The sequence below is a fragment of the Sipha flava genome, unplaced genomic scaffold (genome assembly GCF_003268045.1).
Source record: "Sipha flava isolate LNK unplaced genomic scaffold, YSA_version1 66_pilon_pilon, whole genome shotgun sequence".
Classification (NCBI taxonomy): domain Eukaryota; kingdom Metazoa; phylum Arthropoda; class Insecta; order Hemiptera; family Aphididae; genus Sipha; species Sipha flava.
The window spans coordinates 657,912-669,444 of NW_020273606.1; the positions used below are offsets into that span (position 1 = coordinate 657,912).

Consider the following 11,533-nt stretch of genomic DNA (forward strand, 5'->3'; position numbering starts at 1 on the left):
CTAGAGATAGAGGGGTACTTCACTCTGTTGAGCCGTCCTTCCCTCTACCCTATCCACATCGTTTATTGAAAAAACAAACATAATATCATATAGTATACATTTACAATTGAACATCATACTGAAGGGCTCTGTCCCTTCTAATTTCACCTTCGGTGTAATTGAGTGCCTTCACAAACGGACCCTTGAAATGGACAAAGGAGACAAAAGTCTACTGGAAACGGTCGACTAAGAAACGAAAAAGCCTCCGCGGAATTTAAAAAGTTTTCCGACCAATCACAGCCCAGGGAATTATTTAGATGTGTTCATCGCTGGTTTTTCTAAATCAAACTTCATATTCTGTGATACGATGAAATTGATAATAGGATTTATGTTTTATCTGCACTTGCACCGGCTTGCACCAGTACGATTATCAGTGAACTGTTAGAGTGCGGTGAGACGTTGGTGTAGCAATGCAAAGAGGCGGAAAACTCTATAACTGTTGATAACTTCTCATCAATGATAACGATATCACGTTATCACGATATCAGCGTTCGCTGCGTCATCGACTCTTTTCCTCAAGTTTTTCCTCATTTCGCTCAATATTTTCACGGCCGTAGTCCAGATCGAATTGGGAGTATCCATCGCATATTCGTATCAGCAGTCCGAACGTCCTAACGTCTGGAATATTAATTTTCGTCCCGCCTCGTCCGGCATCTGTTCAACGACGACGTCAATTGAACAAACGAGATATTAACTTTATACGATTTTAAACTATCCTTGAAAAAATTAGGTTAAATCACTCTCCCATTGTCGTATTTCATTGATGATTCTCGTGCCGATTGCTAAACACGTTCTTACAGTGTTTTTCTGTTCTACCGTTTTGTGTTGGCGTTATTCATTCTACGGGTGATTCATTCGTTGATCGTTCACATTTGTTTTAATCAACTGAGCTTGAATTCTGTTTGATTGTTTGATTGCTATCGTCGATCAATCACAATGATTTCAGAAGGGACACATTATATAAAAAGGTTAGTTATAAAATACACTATTAATAATATTAATACACTACTAATACTCTTCAAACTGTATTATTCACAAGTTATTTAAAATCAAAAAAATAGAAAATAGATAAAGATTATACTTTTTGATACTAACTTATGGAAATTGAATTAATGATATGTACTTATTTATTTTTTGTCAGTTGTTAACTATAAAAACTAAAATAGTAATTTATTATTTTACATTTTATAAAATCATATATAGTGTTCACTCTATGATAAATATTTCAAATACATTCCTCTCTGTAACTTGTCAAGAAAATGACAGCCAAAAAAGTTTTGCCATTTTAATTATGGAATGTAGTGGCGTATGCAAGGGAGTTGGCCTTCCCATTGCCTGTATTATTATTATTTTTTTTAAATCTACCAACGATTTAATATAGTATCTCAAAGCATGTATTTAATCATTTATTAGAACCACGGACTAAGATATTAATAAATATTTTATATATCTCAGTCTGTGATTACATGGTGATTACATGTATCTAGGTGGGTATTTATAATCTATGATTACAACTGAACAATTGTTAGCAACAATCCAAACATTGTTAATCTAGCCAATATTCCAAAGATAAACTATGATGGAGGAACGTCTTAATGGATTAGCTTTAGCAAATATCAATACAAAAGAAAATCTGACCGAATTGGAAGTTCTACAAACATTTTCAAAAACATCACCTAAGCGACTACAATTATTAGATTAGACTAAATAAAAATGTTTTTTACTGCCCATTATTTTTGTTATTTTTTTTTTTTTTGTATATTTTTTGTTTATTTAATGCTTAATTTAAATAAGAGATAAAAACCAACTATTTTATTTTTTAAGCCAATGCGCCTGTTACAACTGAGTAATTTTTTATTTTCAAGTCTTCCCCATTGTATAATTCTGCATACGCCACTGATGGAATGAGTAGTTATTTTAGTTATGACAATTGTTTTGATTAATTTTTAAGTAAAATTATTCAAATATTCCTTTTATAACTTTTTTTTTAGTCAGTAATTATCTTGTCGTGTGAATTCTATCAAATGATTAAGATACAATTATTATTAACCATGTTGGCATAATTTATAAGTTATTCACTTATTATTTGATACATTATTTTTTTTTATTAATTTAGTGTATAATTTAATTTTTAATATTATTAAATTATTATTATTCATATTATAATTGTTTAAATATGAATAGTATTTAATATATTCATTTAAATGCTATGTTTAATTTATAGAAGAGTCAGATCAGGAGCTGTAGATGCTCATCCTACGGAAACTGCTATTGTGGTTAATTATGAACTTGACGCATTTGTACTTGGTGAAAATGGAGAACCTGTAATAGGTGATCATAAGGTTAGATATATATTTATTTTATGTACAATTTAATAGTTGCTTTATTTATAATCAATATACATATTTATGTATTTTGAAATAAAATCATTATTCAATTATCACTGAGAAACTGTCTTATACATTTTATTAATTATGACAAACATCCCATACCATACAATATTCAATAGATCTATTAAAAAATATATTAATAAACTAGTTCTTTGAATATAAATTGTTATATTAATTTCAGTTTGTAAGTATAAATATAAATAAGTTGATAAAATATTTTATATTTTTTAGGAATGTCAAAAAGTAATACATTTAAAAAGTTTGAACAGTAATACAGATTGTAGAGCATTAGCAAAAGAAGTAATACATAAATGTAATCTTATACATGAAACCAAATTATATGATGTAGAACATTTAATTTATTATTTACAAACCCGTTCTATTGCAAGTAATATTTATTAATACAACAAAAGTGTATTTTTACTATAGTTGATCATTTTTCTTATAGATAACAAAACTAAAGAAGACAAAACTCAATTAGGATTGGAAACTAGTCCATCTAGTATATATCATATTTGTGGTTTAATGCCTGATGATAAAGCCAGTTTGGCTAAAATTGATGAATACATTGAAATGTTATATGATGATATGCCAAAAAAAGTACGTGGTTCTGGATTTATACTTAAAGTAACCTGCGATAAAGATAATCTAGAAGAGCTATCATCTTCAGGTATATTTTTAATATTAATTAATTCAAAATCAATTTTAGCTGTAAAATTATCTTATCAATAATTTAAACTTAAATACAAAACAGTAAATACATATTGATAAATAGTATTTATTATAATTTCCAATTAAACATTAAATTTGTATGATATTTCAATCTTTAATAACGACAGTTAAATTAAAATTCTTCATATTTGGTTTTTACTAATTTATTCATACACAGTGTTTTACCATATATTGCACTGCATTTGTATTTATATTTCTAATGTTTTTCATATCTTCATTTAGCTTATCATTTCCAGTTGTCTGTAAATTTATAAAGTTATTTTGAATTGTTTAATTTATAAATGATAAAATTCATGATTAATTAATTATAATATTATTTTTTTAATAAAACAAGTTATAATTAATTACTTATAAGGCATATAAAACTTTGATTGATTAAAAATAGTATAAACATTGTTTTTAATACTTATAAGCTATAATTTTACTTATATAATTAAATATTAATGTACAGTATTTTTGTAGAGCCTACCATGAGTGCGTTAGCAAGAGTTCTCAGAGAAGAGTATCGCAAAAGTTTTGAATTGAGCTCAAATATAATAAATATATTTCTTTGTTTTTCTGCTTACAAAATATTTCATAAGATGCTAATTGACCATAAAGTTAGTTTATAAATTATTTTTTTTATGTTTAAATATTTTTAACTTAAAATATTAACTTTTTTTGTTTATAATTATGTAGATTTGCTTGCTCTGTGTAGAAGTTCTTGAATATGAATTAAATCGTTACGATAAGCTTAAAAGTCAAATAGTATCTGCTCCTCGTGAATCAAAAACACCAAAAATACCAACACCTTCAAAATTACCTGTACCTAGAAGTGCTCCTATAACATCAAAAATAGTTCGTAGTCAAATACCTGTAAGTGCTAGTACCAATAGTGACAGCCGCAGACATTCTGCATCAATTGAAAATATGAAACAAACTGTAAAAGGTTTGTATAATTTTAAATATTTTTTTATGTATACTCTATACACTGTCTCTAAATTAGTATTATGTAATTTATAAATACAATATTATTATTTTACAAAAAATTAATAAACTAATTTATCTAGATAAAACTCCTAGGAGTTTGGATACAAATAATATAAAATCATTATTATCAGCTAGAAGTCCTGATGAATTAGCATTACATCAACTCAGAAGGAATTTATTTAAATTAGGAAAAAACCAAGATCAAGCATTAAAAGGTTTGTTTTGTTATATTTTTATATAATTACATATGTAGAATAGTATAATGACTTAATAAATATGTATTAATCACGAAGTGCTTTAGGTATTCAAAATATATTCATAAATTAGAGAATTCTATTGCAATAGAGAAAATTGATAGAACAGTATTTGAATATGTTATTACAATAAGTGACATTAGTTATATATATATTCATATTTTAAGCAAATTAAATATGACTTATTAAACCTAATACATTTTTAGAATAAAACTTTGTAAATCTATTAACAATCTAACCAATTAACTTGGATCATTGATAAGAAAAATAATATTTGTGTTAAATGATTTATATTGTTACACTAATGACAATACTAGGTATCTGACATTTTACATAAAATGAGTTTCTGGTATCAAAATGTTTGTTATCTCCTTGCACACAAAATGTATATTCTGTGCAATAACCAAAATAAATTAAATTATTTCCCCTCCAAATTGGTTATATTATTTAGTATTTTTATAAATTTCAACCAATTTAAAGCACTGCTCAACAACATGTATCTCACAAAAATTTAAGTAAATACTAAGCAACTACACTACATTTTAAACAGCAATCAAATTTAAAGAATTTTATTAATAATAATGTTGAATAATCATAACATAAATTTAAACTTAATACAAATATGAGGTGTATAATATTTGTTAATATTTATTCAGTTTTTTCACTCTCCTGAACAATTGATGAAATGTAGATACGTGGTATTGTCATTAGTGTAACAATATAATATATTGATATAATATAATAATACATATTATGTATTTCATTATTCTATATATTTTTACTTATGTATGAAATTATTATTTTAACTTAAATATTTTTATTTTATTTTTTAACTTCACATAATATTATTTAGTTAAGTAACTAGTTAATCTGATAAATTTCTATATGAAAACATAATATCAACTGTCTATATACATAAAATATATTTATAAAATCTGTAATCCTTCAACTTATAATATGTGATTTAATTAGTATATCAATTTAAATTTTATTTAATATGTTAAAAGTAAATTTTATAATAAATTCTATGAAATAAAGGAATTTATTTTATTAGAAGTATTCAGTAACCTACTTCTCAAAAATAACTTAGCATGATTTTAATCTGTAATAAGAATATTATTAATGCAAAAGATATATTACATAGTATATACTTTTAATTTATAATCATATTTATGTATTATTAAATGAATAAACATATTAAATATTTTTATATTAATAGGTGCAGTTGAACTTATTTATAACATAACAATTGATAAGACTATGGAAGAAAAAGTTGTCCGAAAAGGCATTATAAAATTGCTATGTCTTTTATTAGATAGAACAAGTACTGATTTACTTTTAATAAGTATAAAATTATTAATTCAACTGTCGGTGTATAAAGAACATGTAGATAAAATGGTAAGTTACTTTATAACCATAATATATCATAATCTATGAAATGCAATTAACAAGAATAAAAGCCTTTAAAATAATTGTTCTGATTTTATTTTATATTATTAAAATAATTCGTTGTATATATATATATATATATATATATATATATATATATATATATATATAATTATATTATTGTGAAGTTTTTGATTTTATATTTATCAGATTGATCCATTGTTTTATTAAACTATATTACAAATAGTCAACTGTTAATAAAAAAATATTTATTAATTTATATATATGTATATGACATTTTATTTACTTTTTATGTATATGTCTTAGAAAAAATATGCTGTCATTGAAAAACTACCTAAAATGTTTATGATGAAGAATCCTAATTTGGAAAACTATACTATAAAATTGTTGTACAATTTATCATTTGATATAACACTTAGTGATGAAATTTTAAAAGTTGGATTGTTACCAAAGATAACGGAATTAATTGGTATACAAATTACTATTTATAGTAATTACTTATTATTATTTTAGTATTTAAATAAAATTAGAATATTGGTATTATCAATGAATTTACATTGTATACTAAATAAGTTAAAAAAAAATTCATAGTTCTTTGGTAAAATAATTAAATTGTATATTAAATATTTAAAATATATATATTTTTGATCATGTGTTAGAATTTATAAGCGGATAAAAGTCATATTTGATAAATATCTATACTTTTGTTATTCTATTACATTTATATTTCTAAATTATAGCAGTATTGAGTTATTTTCTTTATGTATTAACTATAAGAATTTAAAATTATTTATTATAAAAAAATATTTTACTGGGTTTTAAAAAAATTTACCTAATATTTAGTTTTTAAATATTTCCAGTGATAATTTAACTCTATAATTATACATATAATAGCATAAAAATATAGCTTATAACATTTTTTAAATATTGTTTTCATTAATATTATGTCAATAAAGTGTTTTAGAATATTAAAACTTAAACTAATAATATTATATAAAATTATTAATATCTTTTATACTATAATTAAATTATATATTTTAATATATTATATATTTATTAGTTATAAATTGATAATTTTAAATAACTATAAATTAAATTTATAATATTTTGAATTTTTTCTAAGTCAAAATAATCTTATAAAAAAGAAGTATCTTATATTTAAAATGAACATTAAGTTATATTTTTAATGTGAAAAAATAATTAATAAAATATTAAAAAAATTAGTAAATGGTTAATAATCATAAATTAATAACTTAATAGTTAAATTAATAGAGTATTATTATCTTTGTAAACTGCAACTGCTCTTAAAGTAAAAATTTATTATCAATCATCATCAATTTTAAATGAATCGAAATTGTATTGACTATATGTGTACAACCATGAATTTTTAATTCAAAATCAGTTGTACTTTACAATTATAATAATATTCCAGAATAATAATTTTATTTTTATTAATTTATTTATTAATTAAAAACATAATATTATGAAATTAACCAGATTTATTTTATTCCAGGCTCAGAAGAAAATAGTGAATTGGTTTGCAGACTATGTTATCATTGTAGCATGGATGATCGATCTCGAGCATTGTTTTCACATACCAATTGTTTAACAAAGGTTTATTTTGATAAATAAATATTTTTTTTATTTTGAAACGATGAATACAATCTGAATTATATTGTTGTAGATTGCAGACTTATTATTAGCATCTAATCAATACAATTTAATTTTGGCTGCATTATGTACAAATTTGACTTTAAACGAACGAAATTCACAACTTCTAATTGCTAATCGTGGCTTAAAACCTTTTGTGCAATTAGCCATCGATACTTCAGATTTAATGTATTTTAAAATACTTCACAATATGTCTAGTCATGAGTCTTTAAAACCTAAATTTGTGGTATGTATTATTTTGATAACAATATTATATTTAAGTACATTATAGATATAACTGTATCAGTTTAATATTTAATTATTTTGAAATATATTGTGAACAGTAAATACATTTTTTGTGACTTCATAATTATGCTATAATTATTTTTATGTTTTCTGTATTTTTTTACCACTTAAGTATATAATAATTTTTACAGGAACTTATTGGACATTTTGCTCATTTAGTTACAATAATAAAAGATATTGAATGTATTATCGAATGCGTTGGAATTATTGCTAATGTAAATATTCCAGAAGTTGATTTTAAAGAACTTTTAGAATCTAATAATTTAATATCTTGGATGGTTCAATTTGTAAATAATGGTATACACCTTTTAATTATATATTTTTTTTTTAAATTAATTTTTAGGCTTATAAAAGTATAATGTAATTATAAATTAAAATAGTGTTAATGTTGTTCAAATAAAAATTTAAATAATAATTTAAAATATTAAATATATATATTAATTTATATATATAAATTAACAACAATTAATTTTATGAATGTAAAATATGAAAATTAAAAGTTATATATGTTGATGATTTTTCAAATTGAAATATTTGTTATTAAAAATATTTAATAATTTTTAAGAAATTATTTAAACATTTGATAATACATTATTTTTATTTTTTGTATATTATTAGGTAATAAATACTTTTTAATAAACAATGTTTCAGTTTTTTTATAAATTAATGTTATGTTTAAAAATAATATATTTTAAATACTTAGTTATAATTTTTGTACCAAAGAAATTATTTTAATATTTGTATAATTTTAGCATGTAAACCCAATCAAAACGTAACAGATGCAAGACTATTAATAGAAGTTATAAAACTCTTGGGAACTGTATCAAAAGATGAAAATTGTGGTGAATTACTTTATGAACATGGAACAATACAACAAGTGATTAATTTGTTAAAAAGTAAAGTTTGAATGACATGTTAATAAAACATTACTATTAAAAATGTAGTGAAATTCTAATTGTAATTTCTTTGTAAATTTTTTTCTCGTTTAATTTATAAAAGTCTTTCACCGAGTTAATAATAAAAATAATATTTTCAAATTTATTAAACACTTTTTTACTTTCAATATTTTTATATTATTTATTTTATTTAAATGCCACTTATTCATCATAGGTTGACTAATTATAATTAATTCATAATCCATAAACTTTATTTGTGTATTATATTTTATACTTCATATGTATAAATGATTTAATTCCGTTATTTAGTTATTTAGAATCATTTATTATTTTAAATTAAATGTAATACTAGTTATTAATGGTAATCAAATTTAATATATTTAGTATGTTATAGGTACAAATCATATAATAACATTGTGATTTATTTCAATTAAATGTATTGTTTACATTTTTAGGTCAAAGAGGTGATGATGAATTAGCAATACAAATTATGTACTTACTGTATCAACTTATGTGTCATCCAATAACAGGGGATTATATAATACAAAATACAGGTATATAATTAGTTTATAATTGATCAAATTATAAATGTTTTAATTAATATATATATATACATTTTCAAATGTTTAGTTTGGTATTATAATATTTAAGGTTCTAAATAATAATAAAATAATTAGTCATTGAATCAATCTTATTTTATTCATTTTCATATATTTGTTGTGCAAGATTTTTGTATACAATTCATGTGTTTACATTATTTCAATTTTATAATTTTTTCTTTTAAAATTTACATTTAATCATTTTTATGTAATGATAAATATACAGTATTAAGAAAAAAATGCTTTAAAAACATTTATTATTTTTCTCATACTATTTTAAATCTTGTTTTATGTATATATAAAAAAAAATATATTATTTTTATGGTATTTGATAGATAAAACTGTATATTCCAAAATGTTGTAAATTAAAACATTTAATTATTAATCAAGAATCTTGTCATTAATTCGAAAATTCATTAAATAATGAGCTCTGAAAATTAGTTTGTACTAAAAATAATATGATTCATATTTATATAGTATTTGTATAAGTATTTAAAAAAAAATATTCACCATTTGCATGAGTGTTAAATTTCTTTTTTATTTTTAACTTTATGATGAATTTTTAGTATCCATCTATATTAAGTTCAAACAATTATAAATATTAATTTCTTAAAAAAAAATGTTTGTTATAATGCTATTATTAATATATAAAAATTAAGCAAAATCACCTATAAGGATTGTCAAATAAAATATTCTATTTGGTTAATTTTTTAACCATGTATATTTTTATATTTATCTACTCATTTATAACTTATACATTTTCATATAAAACCTAAAAAATATATATTATCTTATAGTTAATTTATTTTTTATGCATACGATTTTCATATTAGGTTTAATGATATTTTATTATTTTATTTTAAACATATAAATCTTTAGTTTCATAAGTAAATAATATTTAGAATTTATTTTTTATATTCAGAGTGTCCAATTTATATAATTGGGTTTATGCATGATCCGAATATACGAGTTCGTAAAATGAGCAATTATTGCCTTGATATCATTAAGGTATAGTTTATCTAAATATTTTCTAAAACTACTTATAACTTAAATATAGTTTAATATCAACTATTTATTAATGCTACTAAGCTACTAAGCTAAAATTATATTTAAATAAAATTAATTTAATGTAAGGGTTAATACATTTATATAATTATATATCTATATAATTATAGATTTTTAGTGAAATGGAAAGTGTTTTTAATTATTTATATTATTTATTTATTAATTTCAATTTCGCTAATAATAGCTTAGTAGCTATAGAGATGAAAAAAATATGGTTTATTTATAAATAATTATAATACAGTTTTAACTATATTTTCATTTTTTGTAAAGGAATTTGATGAAACATGGACTAAAAAAATAAGAGTAGCCAAATTTTGCTGGTTTAATGCCTATTGGTTAAATATGATGAAAGATGAATGTAATGTATCAAATTTAAAACCTAAATATGAGCCCAGTAATGAAATTAATTTGTATAGTTATGTGCATCAAGCAATATTGATGCCTGAAGATGGTAAAAGTTTTAAATATATTTTAATCTTGATTTTATATTTATTTTTATTGTTATTTGTTTTATAGATTTTATGTTTGATAAAGATGATGATATTGAAATTTTATCAACAAAACCTCATATGACTAGTCCACCAGAAAGCAGAAATCTTGAAGATAGGTTTGTTTACATTCATTTTTTATACTTAATGAATTTCATTAATTTAATAAAAATCAATTAATTTTAATAGATTTGATCATGAACTGGATCCATACAATGAAGATCAATATAACATTGATAATTTTGATGAAGACATAACAAATATAGGAGGACAATTAATGCAAAAATTTACAAATAATATCATTCATTTTACAGATTAATATTTATTTTTTTCCTAATTTCTTTTTTTACATTCACATATTTACAATATAGTATAAACTCAGTGAACATCAACATATTTTAATATGATAAAAATAATTTCTTAAATATTTTTTCATTACTGTCTGTCATACAGTAGAAATTATTATTTTTCATAAAATATTATTTATAATAAATAAAATATATACTAAGTACTATGATAACAAGCCACAGTACATTACGGGGTATAATTTGAGACCATAATTTATACTTCAATGATTTATAAATTGTATAATTCATACATAATTCATAATTCATCTGGTCATACCAAACTGAATTAAAAAAATTTTTATTTTAATTTTCAAAAAACTTAAAAAGTATGGATATGACAAACATTATTATAATGGTAATTTTAAAAAGGAAGCTAATTCGTTTGGCA

At 21.6% G+C, this 11,533-nt stretch overlaps 1 protein-coding gene across 2 annotated transcripts; it reads left to right on the top strand.

The window, feature by feature from the left end:
- LOC112691754 (kinesin-associated protein 3) lies at window positions 1-11,150 on the top strand. Of its 2 annotated transcripts, XM_025566144.1 has the most exons (18): window positions 976-1,007; window positions 2,264-2,381; window positions 2,661-2,817; window positions 2,878-3,099; window positions 3,624-3,760; window positions 3,840-4,089; window positions 4,211-4,345; window positions 5,604-5,782; window positions 6,101-6,263; window positions 7,308-7,408; window positions 7,479-7,691; window positions 7,882-8,047; window positions 8,503-8,646; window positions 9,102-9,200; window positions 10,168-10,253; window positions 10,581-10,761; window positions 10,827-10,917; window positions 10,988-11,150. In XM_025566144.1, the coding sequence occupies exons 1-18, from the start codon at window positions 976-978 to the stop codon at window positions 11,115-11,117; spliced, it is 2,604 nt and encodes an 867-aa protein (XP_025421929.1). In that variant the 3' UTR covers window positions 11,118-11,150. The 2 variants fall into 2 exon arrangements, with proteins under 2 accessions (XP_025421930.1, XP_025421929.1); XM_025566145.1 differs by lacking the exons at window positions 10,168-10,253; window positions 10,827-10,917; window positions 10,988-11,150 and having other exon boundaries at window positions 1-1,007; window positions 10,581-10,673.
- Window positions 11,151-11,533: the final 383 nt, after the last annotated feature.

Coding starts and splice junctions, on each gene's coding strand:
- LOC112691754 (XM_025566144.1), top strand. CDS start 976: ATGATTTCAGAAGGGACACATTATATAAAAAG. Junction 4,346..5,603: donor CCAAGATCAAGCATTAAAAG/GTTTGTTTTGTT, acceptor TTATATTAATAG/GTGCAGTTGAACTTATTTAT. Junction 10,762..10,826: donor AATATTGATGCCTGAAGATG/GTAAAAGTTTTA, acceptor TTTGTTTTATAG/ATTTTATGTTTGATAAAGAT.